Raw genomic sequence first — 19,157 nt, 5'->3', positions numbered from 1 at the left:
GAGGACTCCTGCACGTGCAGTGGGCTGTCAGCCCTGCAACCATGTGCCAGCACAGCCACCAGAAAGGATTTGGCTTCTTAGAGAGGCAATTCATGACAGATGAACCTTGATCCTTTGAAAAACTGAGGGAAATATTTAAAAAACTATTTCAGTAACAGCATTTCAAACTAAGTCATTTTATGAAAATGATAAATGGCCAGATTGATCTCACCCTAGGTCTGTATTTCAGGTTGCAAACAGATTTTTATATAAACATATTTAGAAGATTCAGATTTAAGTTAAAAAGCTAAGGGTCAGAATTTATTTAAAGCAAGGTTGCTATCATAACATCTTTAAATATTTTGAATGACTAGCAGTAAATAAAGCTGTATGTTTTATGATCTAACATAGTCTAATAGTAGAAACATGCATTAACAGAAGCAAGGCACAAGTTACAAACAAGATACACGTGAAATTTTCAGTTACTTTAATGTAAGCTAGCAAAATACAATATTGGCATTAAAAGTGTAAAAGATAAAAAGGTGACTTCATAGTGGGATGGGTGAGACTCACCCTAGTGCAAAGTCTCCCACAGGCAACAATTTCCTGTGAAATTGAGTTTGACCAATTTCTGATAAAATTTTTATAAATTCTGATAAAACTTCCAGTTTTATCTGTGGTTACTGGAAGAGGACAAGGGTTTGCAGAGAACCTCAGTGACTGCAAAACCACAGCCATGGCATGAAACAGCCCAAAATGATGAGTGCATCTCATCCCTGATCCTCAGTGCAAAGAGAACAGCACAAGGTCACCTTCAGTGTCCTGCACTTTTCCTGAAAAGAGTTAAAATACAGATCCCCTCTTCATCACAGCCCTAAAATTAACCAGTAACTCAGCTTACTGGCTGGGGATATGTAGCAATTTTGACTTTTTAAAACCATCCAAAATCAGGAAACATCCTGATCAAACTCAGCACTGCTGAGTAACTACATGAAGGTAACGTGGGTGCCTAAAAGCCTCCCATGCCATCCCAGGGGAGAGAAGCTTCTCAATAATATTCCAGAATTGAATACCACCTTATTTATGCTGAGGCACGAATTCCAGCAAAAGTCCACGTTGAATGTTATATACTCTAAGCAGCACTATGATTTAAAGTGAAAAATCTGAGAGCTAGCAAAAAAAATACCTGCAGATAGCAGTTGTGCAAAAGAGGAGGAGAAACTGTATTTTCTTAATGAATAAAAACGTATTTTGCTAATGAGTTTGTGTTCTGGATCTGCAAAGTTGATGGCACAGCAAACACAGCACAGATTGGTGCTTGGAATCCCATCCCCACCTTTCTTTTTTTTTCCCCAGGTCCCCTCCAGTCAGGCAGAACAGCCACCTGTACATTTAAGTAAGTGCACAGGAGGCACCACAAAACCCTTTATGCTGCTGTGCTGATGATTCCATGAGCTGGACTCCTTTCTTTGCGGTGCCCTTATCCCAGAGATCTGGAGTCTGCAGGATCTTTATGACCAGTTCCTCAAAGGCATGTTGCACTCCATCCTCTGTCTTGGCACTGGTCTCTGAAGGAAGGGGGGAAAAAATATTTTATCTTATTTGCAGGGAGTATATTCCACTTAGGAAAAATTTATTTTGGGACCAGAGAGTTTTAATGAGTGAACCTCTTCTCCATTCTCTCTTAAAGGTACACTTAAGTTGAACAGGATAAACAGAAATACATCCCAGACTGAAGTATCACATTTTTCCACCAAAAAGAAATCCACAGTTCCCCATTTTCTCCATAATGGAGAAAAAGAAATTGTTCTCAGGTTGTGACAGCAAATCTAGAAGATAATTATTCCATAATAAAGCTGAGAAGCAAAGAATACAGAGGGAATTGCATATTGTCCCCTCTGTGTTTCAATTTCTCCTAGAAATCTTTTCAGTAAGCTTTTTCTTTAGAAACTCAGTTTGTTCCCCACCATTATATCTTCACATTGTACATTTTATTGTTGCTCTAAGAATATTGTCTTTTATGTAGCTGCAACAGAAACTTGGAAATGAAAGATCAGCCACGGTCCTTGCAGACATCAGTAAGGAGGAAAATTTCAGTCTTCTGGGCTCTGAATTAAAAAATCCTGCTAGTTTCAAGAAAATATAAAATTCATGCCTGTACAGTATATGCAGTAAATCTGTTTCAGAGAAAAGTGCTCTGGTTGCAGTCAACACAGAAGCTGAAACCTACATCCCTGCAAGAAATTACAGCAAAAGGAATTAATCAGGTATTAAAAAAAAAAAGTAACAACCCATCAACCTGAAATACAATTGTACATTCGTGCTTGGCAATACCAAAATAAACATTGGAATGTGGAGGTTTTGGTCCCAGAGGTGCATACCTATAAAAAGCAGTGAGTGTTTCCTAGCAAGCTGGAGCCCTTCTTTTCTTTCTACTTCACGGTCAGGCTGCAGAGACAAATGAAAACCATGACTGAAATAAGCTACACTTGCCACTTTAAAAAAGTACCCAGAATAGCACCACTGAAATGACAAAACACCCTCAAAAATGAAGTTTTGTTGAAAGGAAAAGATGTCTGTGATACGTATTAATGAACTGGATCTTCTCACTCTATAGCTCACTGCCAGGCTGGCTGTTAGGGGGTCAAACTGAACAGCAGCAGCATCAAACCACAGAATCACAGAATCTCCTGGGCTGGAAGGGACCCACCAGGATCATCTGAGTCCAGCACAGCCCCAGAACCACACCATGTGCCAAACCAGCAGGAAATGAATGTGCTGCTGTGCTCTGAATCAAGCAGAAGCAGAAAGGCCCAGCAGTCAAGTCCAAAAAGCCCATCAAAAGTTCTGTAACTGGGCACACTGGGAGGGGCAGAGGAGAACCCAGCTCAGCAGAGCCACACTCAAATTCCCTCATTGCAAAGCAAGAGCAGAGCACCTCACTGTGCAGCAAGCATCTAAATGTGTCAGAAGAGCCCAGAAACAACCAGCAAGCAGTGCACCTCACAGCCATGCACAGAGCTGGGCTCCCCCACCTCCTGTCCAACAGGGGCTGGGCAGAAAGCAGCAGCTGTGCTGCAGGCAGTGTTACACAGCAGGTTTTGGGCAGGCCCTTGCACCATCTTAATGGAATATCATCAATTGCATCTCTCCAGGAAAGCTCCCGTTAAATCTTTAACAATACCTGCTTCTAAAATGATTGAAGTGGAGCCTTCCCAACTGAGTAGCAGAGTGAATTACTTCCTGACACAACAAATGTGTTACAGCACTCACCTCACATTTACACACTGATAAATAAATAATCCAGGGAAGAGTGGAAAAGGATGCATTCCCAAACTGACCTTATCAGTTTTATTGCCAACCAACATCTTAACAGTGCTGCTGGAGGAGGTGTACATTTCCAGCTCATTCAGCCATCCTCCTATTCCTGTGAAAGTGTCTTTTCTTGTGACATCATACACTGAGAACAGAAGAAAAGGAGCTTAACAGCTGTAGAGTCTTGCACAATGTTTCTTTCCTTCATTGTGACAGAACTTGGTCCATCCACACTTCCTAACTAGTGCCTGGAAAAAACAAATGTACCAGGGAAATACAGAAAGGGGCATCAACCACACACTCCTCCCAGAGCTGGAACACGCTGGGCTGTGCTCACCCAAAGTCGCTTCAGGATTACAGAACACAAGCACCTCTGCAAGGGAAAATCAGATTTACCAACAGAAATATTCCCCCTGTTGGTAGTGCTGAATTGGGCTACACAGGATATTTTAAAATAGGTAATTTGTCATCTAATTTTATGTATAAGTACATGCACACACTGCTGCTAAAAGCATGGACCAAGCTAAAAGCTACTTTTAGGCACTGGTAAAAGTAACTGCATTTGCATAAATCACTAAGATTTAAAAATAATAGAAAGAATATTTTGTACAGTAAAGTTAAGGTTAGCCTTCACAAATCCTGAAAGGAAAAACCCTTTTGTTTTCTAATTGCTGGCTTTGCCTGTGTACAAACCTCGAGTCCTACCATAATCACAACAATCATATCAGTAGTTTCTGGAAAAAAAAACATCTTGGGGAAAAGAACACAACACAACCCCTGATTAGCCTTATTACCAGAAAACCACCCATGTAATAACTACAAAGCTAATAATTCATCTACTCAACAGCTTGCAGCATGACATCTCTGTCTTTTTAATTTAAAGTACTTTGAAGCAGCAGTATTTCCTGCCTGTGGTTTTGCATACTCAGTGTTTGAGCTAATGAGCAGTAATGTTGTAAAAACCATAATTATCCCTCTGATTATCTTAGATAACCTCCCTTTGCAAGGAAATGCACATTTAGGAGAAATAAAGACCAGGATTTCTGTAATCATGCTTTTCTTCCATTTATTTCATACCTAAAACAATCCCTTGAGCTCCTCGGTAGTAAGTGGGAGTCACTGCTCTGAAACGCTCCTGTCCTGCTGTATCCTACAGAGGGAGGGGGAAAAACCCCAAACACACGACAGCAAATACATTTAGAATTTTTTTTTTAAAAATGGTATTTTAAATGAAACAAGCAAATTTAAAAATAAGCAAATTTAAAATTTTAAATTTTTAATCCTGAGCAGTAAGGATAAATGAAATCTTAAGATGTGAGAATGAGAAAAGCAGTCAGGAAACAGCAGAAGAAAATGGCTAAAGAGTGGGAGAAAAGCATGGAGAGGACCTGACTGGAAGTAAAAAGGATTAAAAGATACCTGTAACATGAGTGAGACAACAGCAAAGTAAAAGGGACTCCAGAGAAATACATAAAAGGCAAGCAGCCACACAGATGGGTGCAAATGCAGCTGAACTGAATGAGGTGAGGAATAACTGATTTTCCAGTGAGAGACTGCAGGAAAGGAGACTGAGAGGTCCCAAACATCTCCCTCTGCTCCTTTGCCACAAGACAAATCTAGTTAGAAAGAACTACTTCAAGAACCTAAGCAGGCAATAAATTTAAAATCAGTAGTTTCATTCAATTATTACTGCAATATGTCTCACTTAAACTCATAAGTAAGTAAGGATAAGTGAGGTACTAAGTACAATATGAAATTCAAAACAAACAATAAGGAGGCAACAAGTCACACAAATACTATTTTTTGAAAATAATTTCTTTCTTTTTATGTACAGCTTACAATTGATGGACTAACAGCTACATTGTAATCTATTTATTCTTCGTTTTAAAAAAAAGGAAACTAAAATTGGGACTATACTTACCTAATTCAACCCATTGTTACTAGGGGGATTGTATTTTAGTCCCAATTACTTAATTAGTAATGGCATTTTCTTCCTCAAGTACCTATGACCATACACATAAAATCCCTCCTTCCTAAGGCTCTTTCATTCCACTTAGAAGAATTTAATGTTTGCTTTATATCATAAATAATCCTGATCACACAGCTGCAATCTGATTTCAGTCTGCAGATGCTGAAAATTCAGCATCAAGAAATTCAGGACAAATGCTTGAGGTTTCCTAGTTAATCTGAATCAACCTTTAAGTAGTTCAATAACAAGTTTGTGGGGTTTTTTTGGTGTGATTTTAACCAAAATAAAGCATCACACAGAGTTGCTACACAGCCCCTACAGGCGATCACCCAGCTCCTTACCCAGAGCATCACCTTTCTCTGCTCGACTCCATTCCTCTCTGCCACGGATGGGTTTGTCCATGCCTGAGGTGGGATTAACCCAAACAACCTTTCCTAAAATACCTTTCATGTGTACCACGGGCACTTTATCTCCATCCACTGTGTGCAGGGGGTCAGGCTGGGCAGGACCAGGTCGACTGCTGGAGCGTGCAGGTGGCCGCCTCTCACATGCTACAGCTTCAGGAGCTTTACACTCCCCAGAGCCTTTGAGAAACTGCAGCAAAGGGCACTCAGAGCCTCCACTGGAACGGAAGGAAGTCCCAAACCTTGACTAAGGAAGCCTTTGGAAGTGTTTTGTTTGTCTGCAGCTGCTGCTGTACAATCACAACACTCATTCTGCACACATTGTGGCCCAAGTATGTGGCCAAAGTGGCTGGATTTCAGCAGGCCCTGCGGGGTTTATTTTTCACACCACATCATGATTTCAGTTATCTGTTCCAGTCCTGTCCTATCCTGCTGAGTCTCCTTCACCTTTTTGGTTCATTTCCCTGTGAAAATCTCAAAATGCAGAAGACTTTAGCAAAGAGAGGAGGAGCAGGAAGGAAGCGAAGGTGAAGAAACCACAAAAAGCAGCTCTTGAAGCCTGTGCATCTCTCAAAACCTAACATAGTCTGGAACAACACCTACCCATATGGCCAGCTGTACTGCACGGCCCTCCAGCACCATCTTCTTCGTTTTAAAATCAACACCTAAGAGTTAGAAGGGGAGGCTCGTCAGAAGGAACCTCCGAATGCCCGCCCGGCATCTCCGCATCTGCAGGATCCCGGCTCCGGGCCCCAAAAACAAGCGCAGAAGGAAGGATCCCAGCAGGAAGGATCCCAGCAGGAAGGCGCCCAGCAGGAAGGCGCCCAGCAGGAAGGAGCCCAGCAGGAAGGCGCCCAGCAGGAAGGCGCCCAGCCCCGGGCGGACTCCGGGCTCACCGACGGTGGGTGTGAGGCGCGGCTCGAAGGCGCCGTCCATGAACCTCCGCAGGAGGCGGTGGGGAGAGAAAGGGCGGCCTCAGCGCGGGGCTGCGCTCGGGGCCCCGCGCGGGCCGCGGCAGCACCTGGACTTCCCCACGCCGCTGTCCCCGACCAGCAGCAGCTTCAGGGTGAGCCCCGGGCTCGGGGTGCGGCCTGCGGGCTCCATCCCGCAGCGCTCCGGCCGCCGCCCGGCGCTCCCGGCCCGGCGGCGCCGCGGCCCCGCCTCTGAGGCGGCGGCCGGGCCGGGCGGGGCGGGAGCGGCCGCAGCGCCAAGGGCGCCTGGCGGGCGGAGGCGCGGCCATGGGCGATTTCCAGATCTCGGTGGAGGAGCTGAACGAGCTCCTGTCGAACGAGAGCGGCTGCTACAGCCTGCCCAGCGCGCACAGCAACGAGGTGGTGCCGCGCATCCACGTGGGGAACGCGTGAGTGCGCCCGAGCGGGGCCGGGCGGGTGCGGAGCGGGGCCGGGCCGGGCCGGGTGCGGTGCCCGGGCCGGGCCGGGTGCGGTGCCCGGAGGGGCCGGGCCGGGTGCGGTACCGGCGTTCCGAGGGCCGGGCCGTGCTGGACCGGGTGCGGTGCCCGGAGGGGCCGGGCCGGGTGCGGTACCGGGAGAGGCCGGGCCGGGTGCGGTGTCCGGGCCGGGCCGGGTGCGGTACCGGGAGAGGCCGGGCTGGGCCGGGCCGGGCCGGGCCGGGTGCGGTGCCGGCGTTCAGGGGCCGGGCCGGGCCCTGAGGCGCAGCGCGGTCACCCAGCAGCTCCCGGCGCTTCGGGCCGGGGGCAGTCCGGCTGCAGGACGGGATCTCAGCGAGCCCTGCGGGGTTTATTTTTATTTTTTACACCACGTCATGATTTCAGTTATCTGTTCCAGTCCTGTCCTGTCCTGCTGATTCTCCTTCCCTTTTTTGGTTCATCTCCCTGTGAAATTCGGGATATTTTTTTTTTTTTAATTCATGTATAGTATACCGGGGCCCTGTTCTTACTTTAGGTTTGTACGTCCTACAGGTCAAGATCGTAGGTTGTCACTAACTTATTCCTAAGGCAAACCAAATTATATTTGTTACTGCAGGTGCTGGACATGTACGTGTAGAAATGGGACTGAAATCACTCAGTAGACAGCCACCACCTCCTTCATACTTGTAGCACTTTCCTGGAGAAAAGGAAGTCATAACTTGCAAGCTGATTTGTGCATTAAATAATTTAAAAATAACTTCGAAGATAGATAGCTACTACAGGGTAGTTTTTGCATTGTTCAGTAATTTATTTTATTTATAGAGTATGGATTTTAATATATTCACCTGCAAGCGTGTCTCAGAACAGATAATGCATGTATAAGGTGCACAGTGGGAAATCTCTGTCTAGTACAAATCTTGACCATTGAGAAAGACTTTTTATGTAATTGGAGACAAACAGAAATATCTGAAGCACCAGTGCAGTTTGTAGCACAGGAACAGTTCAGCTGGTAGTTGGATAAACAGAAAACATGCAGTTGTATTGTCAGTGTTTCTAAAAGAATGCTGAAAAATTGTGGAGAGCAGCTAAAACTAAGAAATAACTTTGTGGCTCAAAAAAACTATTTCACAATTGGAACAGATAATCTACTTAATTTGTCAAGACTGAAGAGACAATAATATCTTTGAAGCATCCACAGAGAGTTAAGGTAATGCTGAGGTCTAGCTGAATAGGTGGATTTCCATTAAGATTTGGTCACTGCATGGTGAACTTTGATATTCTCTAACTGGAAATAATATTAATTCTTAAGGGGATGTTTTGTATCAAGTGGAGTTGAGGTATATTCTGCATTGAAGCAGCATTTGCTATATTAGTCATTCTGAAAGAATATGAATTTCCAGCATAATTTTGAGCTTAATGTCCAGGGTTTTTACTTTTGCTGTGTGTGTAATTTACGGTCACATTTTAGATAACAAGCAACAGAGATTTTATAACAATAAAACTCCACAGAGCAGCCAGAGTAGGGGGATTGGAATGCCAACATGTGAAATGCAAGCAATAGAATTTGAACAGGAACTCAGATAAAAATTCAAACCTCTTGAGTGAGATACAGAAACTTCTGTTGGTTACATTTTAGAAGGTTTTGTATAGTAGTGCTGCTATCTCTCCTTTAGAGTAGCTCATCTTTAGATAAAAATGACAGCAAAGAGACATTGAGGCTGATGAGGTTAAATTGGGTCACAGTGTAGAATAACAGTATCTGTCAAGAGAATTCAAGTTGCAGAAAGAGCCAAAGTAATGGATCTTCCAGGCAATACACAAAAGTCAAAATTAATGAAAATACAGAGATAAAATGATAAAATATTTTTAAATTATGGGTTTCCATATTACCATAGGCAATTCTGACCTCTCAAGATCAGACAAAATTTGTGAAGATAAGAGTAAAAATGTTATACCCCTAAAACAAGAATTGTGTAGGTGATAGACTAGCACAATTATATCGTTTTCAAACAGTAACAAAATAACAATTTGGGATGCACAGCAAAGTGCACATCATGTTGTGTTTCTTTGTAAGTGATGTGTTCCACTGTAGCATCTTAATCTGACCAGAAGGGTTGGACAGAATTCATTTTTATCAGGGCTGCAGGTGACACAAAAATGGGGACAAGAGGGAGCACTCAGCACACTGGAGGGTGGGAGATTTTTATCCAGAGCACCCATTCTTGTGAAAAGCAGTGTTTTACCTGAAAATGGGCAGGCTTGGATTTCTGAACTGCTGACTAAGGGAAATTGTTTGTGGGGTTTTTCCCAGATGCCTGGGAACCTGTAATGGTTCTGGCCTTGTCTCCAGAACTGTATTTGGTAAAAATGTTCTGGTTTTGAATGCCCAAGCTTACTTTTTCTGTCTGCTTTGATGTATGGGGATAACACATAAAGCAATTATTTGTTCTTAATGTGCTAGAAGTGCAGGTGTGTTGTAAGGAGTATGGAGGGCATTCTCCCAAAATTAATATTAAATTCAGTGACTCTAAGGGAAGTGTTGGTAGGAAAACAATTTTGCATGGACAGGACAGTGCCAATTAAAATGTGCTAATAGGCTGGCATTTTTTGCCATTAAAAACTTGGTTTATTTGTTTATAATTCCATATGCCAGTAGTTGATAGCCTCGTGTAGCCTAAATTGCTGATGAATGGTTCTCCAAAACCTATGTTTTGTCTGTGGCTGGTAAAATAATTCATCTCTATTCAAAAGAAACACTTCTTACTGGTGTTACTCACAGGATAAGGAACTCTAAATCTCCCATATTGAGAATGGACAAGATTCTGTGGTTTTTTTTCAGGAACCAGATGAAGCTGATGTTAGCATCTCTCTGCTATTTGAAGGAGCTAGCATTTCAACATCCAACATGATGCAGCTGGAATGAAATGTTAAGGATGAGAGAGATCCAAGGACTGTTTGGAAAGGGAGAAACAAATGGCATACAAATTCTCTCTTTTTCACCTCTAGCTGTGTAAGAAAATCATCTGTAAAATCTGCAAAAATCATTCACTGGGAATGAGTTTGCCTCCAGGGAAGCCAGTCTGTTGCCACATTCACCCATGATTTCAGGATGGGAGTCCTGTTGATGCTGAACATGCTGATCTATATATTGTTAATTAAACCATATTCTCACCCTACTAAGCATAGGAACTCACTGCTGAATTAACACTTTTTGGTTTGGCCTTGCTCTGTAGGATTTTTGTGTTGAAAGCAGAATTCTCCAGGCACTGAAACTTCTCCCCTGGCACAGATGATGTCCTGCCAGATGGAAAATCTGTCAGCATTTGTTTGGGTAATGAAGTCTTACAAATATTTGGTTCATTGCCATAGATGCTTGGCACAGACAGCAGAAAATGTAGAAGCTTCAGTCATGCATAAATCTTCATCTGCTTTCACTAGAATTTAAGGGGTGTGCAGTCATCAGGAAGAAAGGAATGCTCAAGATGTTCATGGCCTTGAATTACATCAAAATTGTGAGTGAATGCATTCAGAGATTCATATAGATGTCAACTGACTGATTTGGGTGTTTAAGTTTTTAGATTACCTAAGTGTCCAGCAAAATGCCCTGGATGTATTGCCATCTCACAGAAACCTGTCCAAAATGATACTGCACAAATGCTTATCTGGAGTTCAGCTTAATATTAAGACCTCTTTACGAGTTGAGCTGTAGGGAGGTTTTAAAAAATATTTCTGTTTCCATATCCAGTTAAATACATACTGAAAGCTGATTTTAAAAACAACCTGTCTTTTCACACAGTGTGCAGGAACTGATTTATCCTTCAGCTCAAGCTTTCTGTCACATCCTGCTAATGCTGACCAATGGGGCTTAGATTTTACTGGGAGACCAGTGATGTGATAAAATATGTGGGTTTTTTTTCTTCCCAGGAAAATGAGGCAAATGTTGCAACTGACATGGAAATAATCAGACTCAGAATGAAAAGTAGTGGGATTATGGCAAAAAGGAGTTAAAGCTCTCCTGATATCACTTAATGGTTAGCTCCTCTTACTGTAGATTGCATGCCAGGGCACAAGCAGGCACTGGTGCATGGTCAGCTGTGTTACTGAGCAGATGGGTTCTTTGCCTTTGTGCATCCTGGAGCTTTTATCAAAGCTTATGGCATTATTACTGGATCTAATTAATTGCCATCATCAAGCCTGAAAGGCATGAATATTATCATCCAGCTCAATTATTCACTAATATGGTAGGTGACTTTTAGCCACCTAAAGATGGAAGCTGGTAGTTTTGCTACAACTGGGAAAACTGAGGAGTTGGAAAGGACTTAGCTGACCTAAAAGTTCTGAATGCTTTCTTAAGCACTTCAGCATCTTAACCATCACTCATCTGGGGTCTTTCACATTCAGATACTGATTTCAGCTGAAAATTGTAACACTTGTGATGGGAGCACTGAGTCTCAAAGACTGAATGATATCTCTGTGTTGCTGGCCTCTGCATAGCCTTGACAGATCTTTCCATGCCTTCAGAGATGTTGAATAGCACAGGGCATAGGACTACACCTCTTAGTAGCCCTTAGATGAGCCTTTTGAATATTTAAGTAACATTTACTCAGTCACTTTCTTCCTGTGGCCTGATAAGAAGTCAGTGCTGTTTCACAGTGTTTAAAATTGCCCCCTAAAATGTCAGTTTGTCTGGGCTGCCTGCTAAAGTACCAAGTACTGCTTATCAAGTTCTGCAACACTGGTACCTGACAGTGGAGGCTTTTTATAACTGGTTTTTAAAATATTTTATGTGGATAATAATTAATCTTAGAAGTTCATGTGTTATCATCTTCAGTATTTTCCTACTTGGGTCAGAATTTTATGTTCAGAAAGTTAGAATTTTATGCCATGGTGGGATCTAACAGATGCAGATTCACTTTCATGTATGCATTCCTCAGTTGTCAGCCAAGGAAGCAGCATTCTCTCATGCACAAGTAGTGACCATGGCTCTGAATGTTTTTGTGAATTTATAACCTGTAGCAAATTCACTTTTGGGCACGGCATATTGGCATCTATTAACAGAAAAATCAAAGGGTTTGGTTATCAATACCTAAATACTGCGATGATTCACCAAATTCTAATCATTTTCTTGATGCTTTTTGTCGTGCAGGTTCATAGCCAAGAACATTACGAGGCTGCAGCACCTGGGGATAACCCATGTTCTGAATGCAGCAGAGGGGAAATCATTCATGCATGTGAACACTAATGCAGAGTTCTATGAAGGCACAGGCATCAGATACCATGGCATTAAAGCTAATGATACACAGGAATTCAACCTCAGCCGCTATTTTGAGGAGGCAGCTGATTTTATTGACAAAGCCCTTTCCCAGAAGGATGGTAAGGCAAACTGAAATACCTTTCTACCATGTTTTCTGTGCACTGCATATGTTTCTTAGAGATTTGCTGTTTAAAATGCTTCTTTGCTCTTATTATCTACAGAACAACCAAGTGAAAAATTCAGATAAAGGCCCTGAATCAAAGGCACAAGAATGCACAATAAGACAGTTTTATCTTGTGTAGGTCTCCAATACATGGCAAAGGGAAGTCTGTCACTGTAGGGGTGACTTTGAAATGGGAAACAGCTGCTGCATCTTATTATAGTTTCTTTCTGGAAAGAGATGGTTTTACTCTTCCTTTAGAAATGTTAAATCACATTTAAAATATTCTTCAAAAATATAAGTTAAGAGTCTAAAAGTTGTTTAAGCACATTAGAAATTACAATGTAAAGACAAAAGTAATATAAGTTATAGAAGTACTAAATAGTAGTCACATAACCTGTTACATGGGTTTTTTTCCAAATGTACAGTAAGAATACAGATTGCCACCTTACAGTTTTTAGTACATGAAGTCATGACATTGTTTTATGTGTTGATTGCCTCTATTTCCCAGGATTGCAGGAAAGTTGGAGGTTATATTTGCAATGTTGTTTATTGCCACATTTCTCTGTAGCGTGTTTCCTCAGAGCAGAAATCCTAGGACACAGTGCAGTGGGACAGATGGTGTTTGTGTTGTCTAACTATTTCAACATTCCAGTTATTTCTACACATGCTTAATTTCCTTCTTGCTTCGTGACTGAGCATTGAATTGGAGCAATGAGAACTCCCACAGTTCTAGAATCTTTCTCTGAAATGGGCAAAGGGGTTCTGGAGCTGTGACGTGGGTTTTAACAGATGGAAATAAATTCTACATCCACTTTGGTGGAGTATGAAAAATTCTAAAAATTAAATGCAACTCTTGCGGTTAGCATTGTGACTCTCTGAAACAGGCTGAAGAGGAGAGAAGGGTTTGCTGTGCCATGACTGCACCTGCTCAGTTTAATCTCAGTAGTTTCAGGGTCAGTGAATTCAGAGTCAGTCTGGATTTGCAGCAGTTCATTTACTGATTCTTTCAGTCTTAGCAGTTGTTTACCACACCCACCACTGTTTTTTTAATGTGGAAACAAAGAGAAATCTTGCAGCTGGGTGATGCTGGAGTCAGTTTTAAGATTACCTGGCTACTGCAAATTGTTAGTTTTGTTTGACATTGAAGTGTAGAGTCGGGATAGTGAAGAGAAGAGGAATATAATAGTGTTCTCCTTCAATTTCATTCTAGTGTGCAGTGCCTGCAGGTCTGGAAGGCAGCCCTTCAGTCACTGCCTTTCACAGAGAGAGGCTAAAAACCTTTTTGCTGCTGACCACTTGCTGAAAAGGCAATTCTCTTCCATGTATATAATCAAGAATCTCTAAATTTTGCTAATTTATGACTACAGACTCTCAAGAAATTTTGAGAATTATTTTAGCTCTTTTACCATGATTTGCCTTGAGCTGAGAAGCTTTTGCTGTTTAAGGCAAATGTGGTAACAGGATTTCTGTTGGTGTGATTCAAAGCAAGTTGTAATTATGATAGGAGTGTGCGTGTATTGTTCAGCTGTTTTCTTGTCTCAAGAAACAATTTAGAGAGTAGATTGGGACCACATGTCCCACTACATTTGGGAGAGAGAAAATTTCTGGAAAAGCAGGTCAAAGAGGAAGAAGCTGAGAAACAATACAGTCAGGTTAGATCTCTCAAAGGGAGCACTGGCCTGCTTTTTTATTTTTGGATACCTCACTGTAGGATTTCCCCATGTGGTGGGTTAACCTTAGCTGGACGCCAAGTGGCCACCAAGCCATGCCAGCACATCCCTGCCTCAGCTGGACAGGGGAGAAAAATAAAACAAAAGGCTCATGGCTCAAGATAAGGGCAGGGAGATCACTCAGTAATTACCATCACAGGCAAAAGAGACTCAGCTTCAGGAAGTTAATTTTACTTAATGCAAATTAATTCAGAGTAGGGTAATGAGTAACAAAATCAAACCTTAAAAGACCTTCTCTCTAACCCCTCCTTTCCACGTTCAGCTTCATTCCCTATTTCTCTGTCTCCTCATGCCAAGCAGCTCAAGGGGACAAGGGAGTGGGGATTGCAGTCAGTTTATCACATGTTTTTAATGAACACACACCTTCCTCTTCATTCTCTTCCCCTGCTCCAGTCTCACTCACAGGAGACATCCAAGAACTTCTCCAAGTTGAGACCTTCCCAGAGGCTGCAGCTTTGCATTACCTCCTCCAGCTGGATCCCTTCCTCCATGGGGCACAGTCCTCCAGGAGCAGTTTGCTTTAGTGCAGGGCTTCCACAGGCTCACAGATTCTGCCTGAAAACATGTTCCAGCATGTGTTCCTCTAGCCATGGAGCCACAGGTCCTGCTCCAGTGCTGCCTTCCCATGGGTCCTGGCCTCCTCTGGGCATGTCCCTGGCTCTGGCACTGGCATGGGGTCCCCCACGGCTGCAGGGGTGTGGCTGCTCTGCTCTGGACCTGCATAGATTGAAGGGGGACAGCCTGCCTCACCTTGTCCTCCCCACAGGCTGCAGGGGATCTTCTCTGCTGGGCCTGCAATTCCCTCCCCTCTTCTGCCTTCACTGACCTGGGTGTCTGCAGAGTTTTTTTCACATATTCTCACTCCTCTCATTCACCTGCTCTTGTGCTGCAGGTTTTTTTCCCCCATGTTAAATATGTTACCCCAGAGGTGCTGCCACTGTCACTGGATCCAGCTGGCTCTGGCTCTTTGGGACACAGGGGAGGCCTCTGGCATCTTCTCACAGAAGGCACCCCTGTGGCACCCCCACCACCAAAATGTTGCCATGCAAACTCAGTCCAACCCACCTCGTATGTGGAGTCAGCTGGAAGCATTTCATTGGTGCTGACAAACAGCATGGTTAGAGGTTTCTGCCTCTTGTCTCTGTAGAGGAGGCAGCTTCACCTACTTGAGTGTTGGTGTGGCCTCATAAATAGCCAAAATAGTGGCCAGGTGTGATTCAGCATGGAGTTAGTGGAGCAGAAAGGCTGCTGGATATCTTTGAAGAGATGCAGTATATGCCAAACAGCATATTTATTTTCAGTGTATTTTAAACTTCATTTATTTATACTCTTTGGTACTGGTCCCCTTTAGGGGCAAAGCTTGTCAAACCCAACAAAGACTGGAGAAATGCAGTGAATAGACATAGTTTGACTCTTGTGATAGAGCAAAATCTGTTTCAGTGAGATTGTTTGACATGCAACCTATTTTTCTTTCTTTTGCATTACCCTTGCCCACAGACTGTAGCTACTTATTACTGTGAACACCTTTCTTCCAACTGCAGCATGTCTCCTGTAGCATTTCAGCTCTCAGGCTGTGAAAGGGCTGTTATCAATGCACTGCATATCCTGGCTATTTCCTGTAACATTGTGGGGTTTAGGTGGTGCTTGCTGCTACCTCTATCTTACTCCCCAGTAAGCATCTCCTGTGGAAAAGCAGCTTGGGTAAGCATCCAGGCAAATCAGTCAAGTCCACACACCACACTCACCTGTCAGCAAAGAGAGGCAGAAGGGCTTTTTGTATAGTCAGTTCCAGTGAGGTTTATTCCAGCAGGCCAAAGGGGAACCAGAAAAAGACAGACTATGTGCTCTGCACAAGGTTAATTAGGGAAGGGCACGGGGTGGCACAAAGGGGATTGGCTTTCAGGGAAGATGGGGCCAGCCACCAAGGTACCACAACCAAGGAGGAGACGGAAAGGAGAAAGAATCTGGGATTTATGGGGAAAGGAACTGGGATGGATCAGTGTTAAGCAAGAGTCTATTGTGAGGTTTTTTTCTGTCTGCCCAAGTGGGAAGAAACTACAGTAAGTCTCTCCAAGGCAATGCCCTGGGGATTTTCCTGAGGGGGAAGGATTCAGAGGATTCCACAACTCCCCTGTTTTTTCTTACTATGAAGAACTTCTGCAGATACTTAACAAAACAGGGAAACATGAGTAAAACAATAAAAACAATGATTACAATAAAAAAAATTCCTTCAATAAAAGATGAAACCCATCTTGTCTAGAAATTTCATTGATCCAAACTGAGTTCTTCTCCACCTTTTAAGTCCTTTACTTGTTCCCTCATTTAATGAGTCAGATGAGTCCTTTACTCATTCTCTCAGCTTCTGGCTGCTTGCGTGGATAGATTCCGAGTGTGAGGAAAGGCTGAGGCAGCACATCCCTTCGAAGTCTTGCAAGCAGCACAAAGTCTGTCATTCCTGCGGCTGTCTCCCTGCAGGCCAGGTGCTGGTGCACTGCCGGGAGGGCTACAGCCGCTCGCCCACGCTGGTCATCGCCTACCTGATGCTGCGGCGGGGCATGGAGGTGCGCAGCGCGCTCTGCGCCGTGCGCCAGCAGCGCGAGATCGGCCCCAACGACGGCTTCCTGCGGCAGCTCTGCCAGCTCAACCAGCGCCTGCTCGGCGAGGGCAAGCTCAAGCCCTAGGGCACAGCACCACAGCCTCTGTGCCCGAAGTTCCCAGAGCTTCAGGGGATGGCTGAGGCGCTTCAGAGACGCCAGTTTCAACCGCCGGGCTAAAGCGAGGTGGAATTCCTGCGTGTCTAGTGAAAGAACCTTTGGAACTCTGGGGTTCTTTCGAGATGGGACAAAACTGTGTCGTTGTTTGGAGCTGTTGCCATAAAGAGATGTTTTTAGAGGGATTGCTTCAGTGATAAGAGCCATCTTCACATTGCAGACTTCCATAGCGTATGTGGTTTGCATTGACATGGAAAGTGATACATGTAAGCTTTGTCTTTAGTCTCACCAGTTCCCAAAAGTCCCAATACATCTCTTCACTCACTCTTAATAAGAGCACTGTAATTTGTAAAGCTTATTTTTCATGCACACAGGTGCCTAAAGTTTGAATGTAGGAGCTTCAAGGAATGGGAAGCATATGTACAAATGCACAGATGCATTCACTTGGAAAATAAAGTGCATGCAGTGTTTTGTGTGGATTTATGCAATTCACAGTGTGAGAGTAAAGCCATGCAGAGCTCATGCTTGATGCACCCTGTCTTTCCAAGATTAAGTTTTTATCTCTTCTGTTACGTTGGACACAAAATAGTCTGCTATTAAATGCTCTTTTATTTTGAAATCATACTAGAAAAAAAATGTCAAGAGCAAATGCTGAGGGAAGAACTTGAACAAGGAAGAAATAATATTAGTATTTAGAAGTGCTTGTGGTGGATGTATAATTAAGTCCTAAGTATCCTAATATAATGCCTTTCAAAGCTTGTATGGAATTACAGTGTCTTTATCTCTTCTTTAAATCACTGTTCAGTGACAGAATAGAACAACCACACGTGGATTACTTCCAGCACAGGTGTGCTTACAAAGCAGTTTGCAGAAGAACACTCTTGACTTCTTGGATTGCTTGCATGGTATCATTAAATAAAAATGAGCATTGTAATGTACCACACTGTATAGGAAATATTGACATTCTATTCAAATAAATAATGACTTGATTGCATTTACTACAGATGAAATGAGTCATTGCAGTGTTGGGAGAGGGAGCTGTGTTTGCACTGTGCCTGACTTAGTGTGTGAATGTGTACTGTGAGTTACTGTGAGTTACAGCACTGTATTCATGCAAATGATCTCCCACTGCAAACTGGAATTGGTTAAACCATCACAAACCAGGGTGGCTGTTCCATTCTCACGTGTGCTTTAATGTAGTTCTACAATGAAAAATCTCAGCACTGTTTTAAACAGAAATACTGACACAGGTGGTCCCAGGTGTAGTTTGGTCTATTCAGTGCAGCAATCAGAAATCACAAAGGACATGCATGCATTGTTTCACTGCTTTTGGTGGGGCTGTGTGCTTTGGAGGTGTGGGAGTGCCCGTGGAGGCTCTGTATAGCCAGGTGAGGCTCTTGAAGTTAAACTCCAAGGTGATTATTCTGCTTGGGCTCCAGTCTTCCTGGTTTTCCTTCCACAGGATGGAACTGCCACATCAAGGAGCCTTTTCTCTGTTTGTCCTTCAAGTGACAGTGGAGGAGCACGCTGCGTGGTGCTCCCTGTCTCATCTCCACAGCCAGTATTCAGTGCTTGCTTTGAATCAGGATGGGTCAGTAATAATAAGCAGCAGTCAGTTCCACTAGCTAATTACACACGTGTTTGCTTTCTCCATTGATCTGTATAATCACATGTAGAGGAACTGCTTCTTCAGAATTCCCAGTTAACTAATTTCATGTTGTGTGAAATAGGAGTAGTGGCTTTAGAAATAGGAATACTGGCCTTACCTTTTCTACAATGCTGACTTTTCATGCTGCAGTCTAATTTATAAATTACCCTTTAAAATTTTTTACTATAAACATAGATTATTTTTTTTGTCTTGTCTCACACCATGTATTGTTAACACCTATTTGCACTATAAGGAAGAAAAGGGAAATTCACATTGAATGCACTTTATCTTTCACCTGTTACTTGGAAGTCAAAATTCCAGTCCATTAAAGAGCTAAGGAACCATTAGGCCCTAGACCTTTGTTACTCTTGAGTAGATTGTAAGAAGGCTGGTAGTTGTCAGATTGGAACCAGAATGGTTTATTAAAATTGAGTCTGTTTACCTTGTGATGATGTTTCTGTAGTTGTCAGTATCAGGAAATACTGAAACATCAAAACGGGAATGTGTTCTTATATTCAAAATAATCTTTTACTTCATGGGACACTGGTCACTCTTATGGTAACTCTGACCCATTTGTCTCAGTATAACAAAACTGCT

At 43.1% G+C, this 19,157-nt stretch overlaps 2 protein-coding genes across 9 annotated transcripts; one reads left to right on the top strand and one right to left on the bottom strand.

Annotated features, from left to right (window-relative positions):
* Positions 1–223: 223 nt before the first annotated feature.
* On the bottom strand, positions 224–6,786 carry LOC110471814 (ras-related protein Rab-18-B). Of its 2 annotated transcripts, none has more exons than XM_085561977.1 (7): positions 6,690–6,786; positions 6,564–6,620; positions 6,271–6,332; positions 4,372–4,444; positions 3,321–3,439; positions 2,361–2,427; positions 224–1,547 (listed from the first exon to the last, which is right to left on the bottom strand). In XM_085561977.1, the coding sequence occupies exons 1-7, from the start codon at positions 6,769–6,771 to the stop codon at positions 1,372–1,374; spliced, it is 636 nt and encodes a 211-aa protein (XP_085418103.1). In that variant the 5' UTR covers positions 6,772–6,786; the 3' UTR covers positions 224–1,371. The 2 variants fall into 2 exon arrangements, with proteins under 2 accessions (XP_085418103.1, XP_085418104.1); XM_085561978.1 differs by having other exon boundaries at positions 6,719–6,737.
* DUSP3 (dual specificity phosphatase 3) lies at positions 6,690–17,906 on the top strand. Of its 7 annotated transcripts, none has more exons than XM_031507082.3 (4): positions 6,690–6,733; positions 9,894–10,064; positions 12,201–12,427; positions 16,677–17,906. In XM_031507082.3, the coding sequence occupies exons 2-4, from the start codon at positions 9,979–9,981 to the stop codon at positions 16,880–16,882; spliced, it is 519 nt and encodes a 172-aa protein (XP_031362942.1). In that variant the 5' UTR covers positions 6,690–6,733; positions 9,894–9,978; the 3' UTR covers positions 16,883–17,906. The 7 variants fall into 7 exon arrangements, with proteins under 7 accessions (XP_031362942.1, XP_085418105.1, XP_031362936.1 ...); XM_085561979.1 differs by lacking the exon at positions 6,690–6,733 and adding an exon at positions 6,854–6,998; XM_031507076.3 differs by lacking the exon at positions 6,690–6,733 and adding an exon at positions 6,854–7,027.
* Positions 17,907–19,157: the final 1,251 nt, after the last annotated feature.

The sequence above is a fragment of the Lonchura striata genome, chromosome 27, assembly GCF_050655825.1.
Source record: "Lonchura striata isolate lonStrDom1 chromosome 27, ASM5065582v1, whole genome shotgun sequence".
NCBI lineage: Eukaryota > Metazoa > Chordata > Aves > Passeriformes > Estrildidae > Lonchura > Lonchura striata.
Note: the sequence above shows the minus strand (reverse complement) of the source record. Positions and strands in the feature narration are given on the sequence as shown.

What these genes read in the sequence shown, in the direction of transcription:
- LOC110471814 (XM_085561977.1), bottom strand. Translation starts at nt 6,771, where the DNA reads ATGGAGCCCGCAGGCCGCACCCCGAGCCCGGGGCTCACCCTGAAGCTG. An exon ending in GCGCCTCACACCCACCGTCG is followed by an intron (nt 6,333 to 6,563) that starts GTGAGCCCGGAG and finishes TCTAACTCTTAG; the next exon opens with GTGTTGATTTTAAAACGAAG. An exon ending in TTGGCAATAAAACTGATAAG is followed by an intron (nt 2,428 to 3,320) that starts GTCAGTTTGGGA and finishes TTGTCTCTGCAG; the next exon opens with CCTGACCGTGAAGTAGAAAG.
- DUSP3 (XM_031507075.3), top strand. Translation starts at nt 6,906, where the DNA reads ATGGGCGATTTCCAGATCTCGGTGGAGGAGCTGAACGAGCTCCTGTCG. An exon ending in CGCATCCACGTGGGGAACGC is followed by an intron (nt 7,028 to 12,200) that starts GTGAGTGCGCCC and finishes TTTGTCGTGCAG; the next exon opens with GTTCATAGCCAAGAACATTA. An exon ending in AGCCCTTTCCCAGAAGGATG is followed by an intron (nt 12,428 to 16,676) that starts GTAAGGCAAACT and finishes GTCTCCCTGCAG; the next exon opens with GCCAGGTGCTGGTGCACTGC.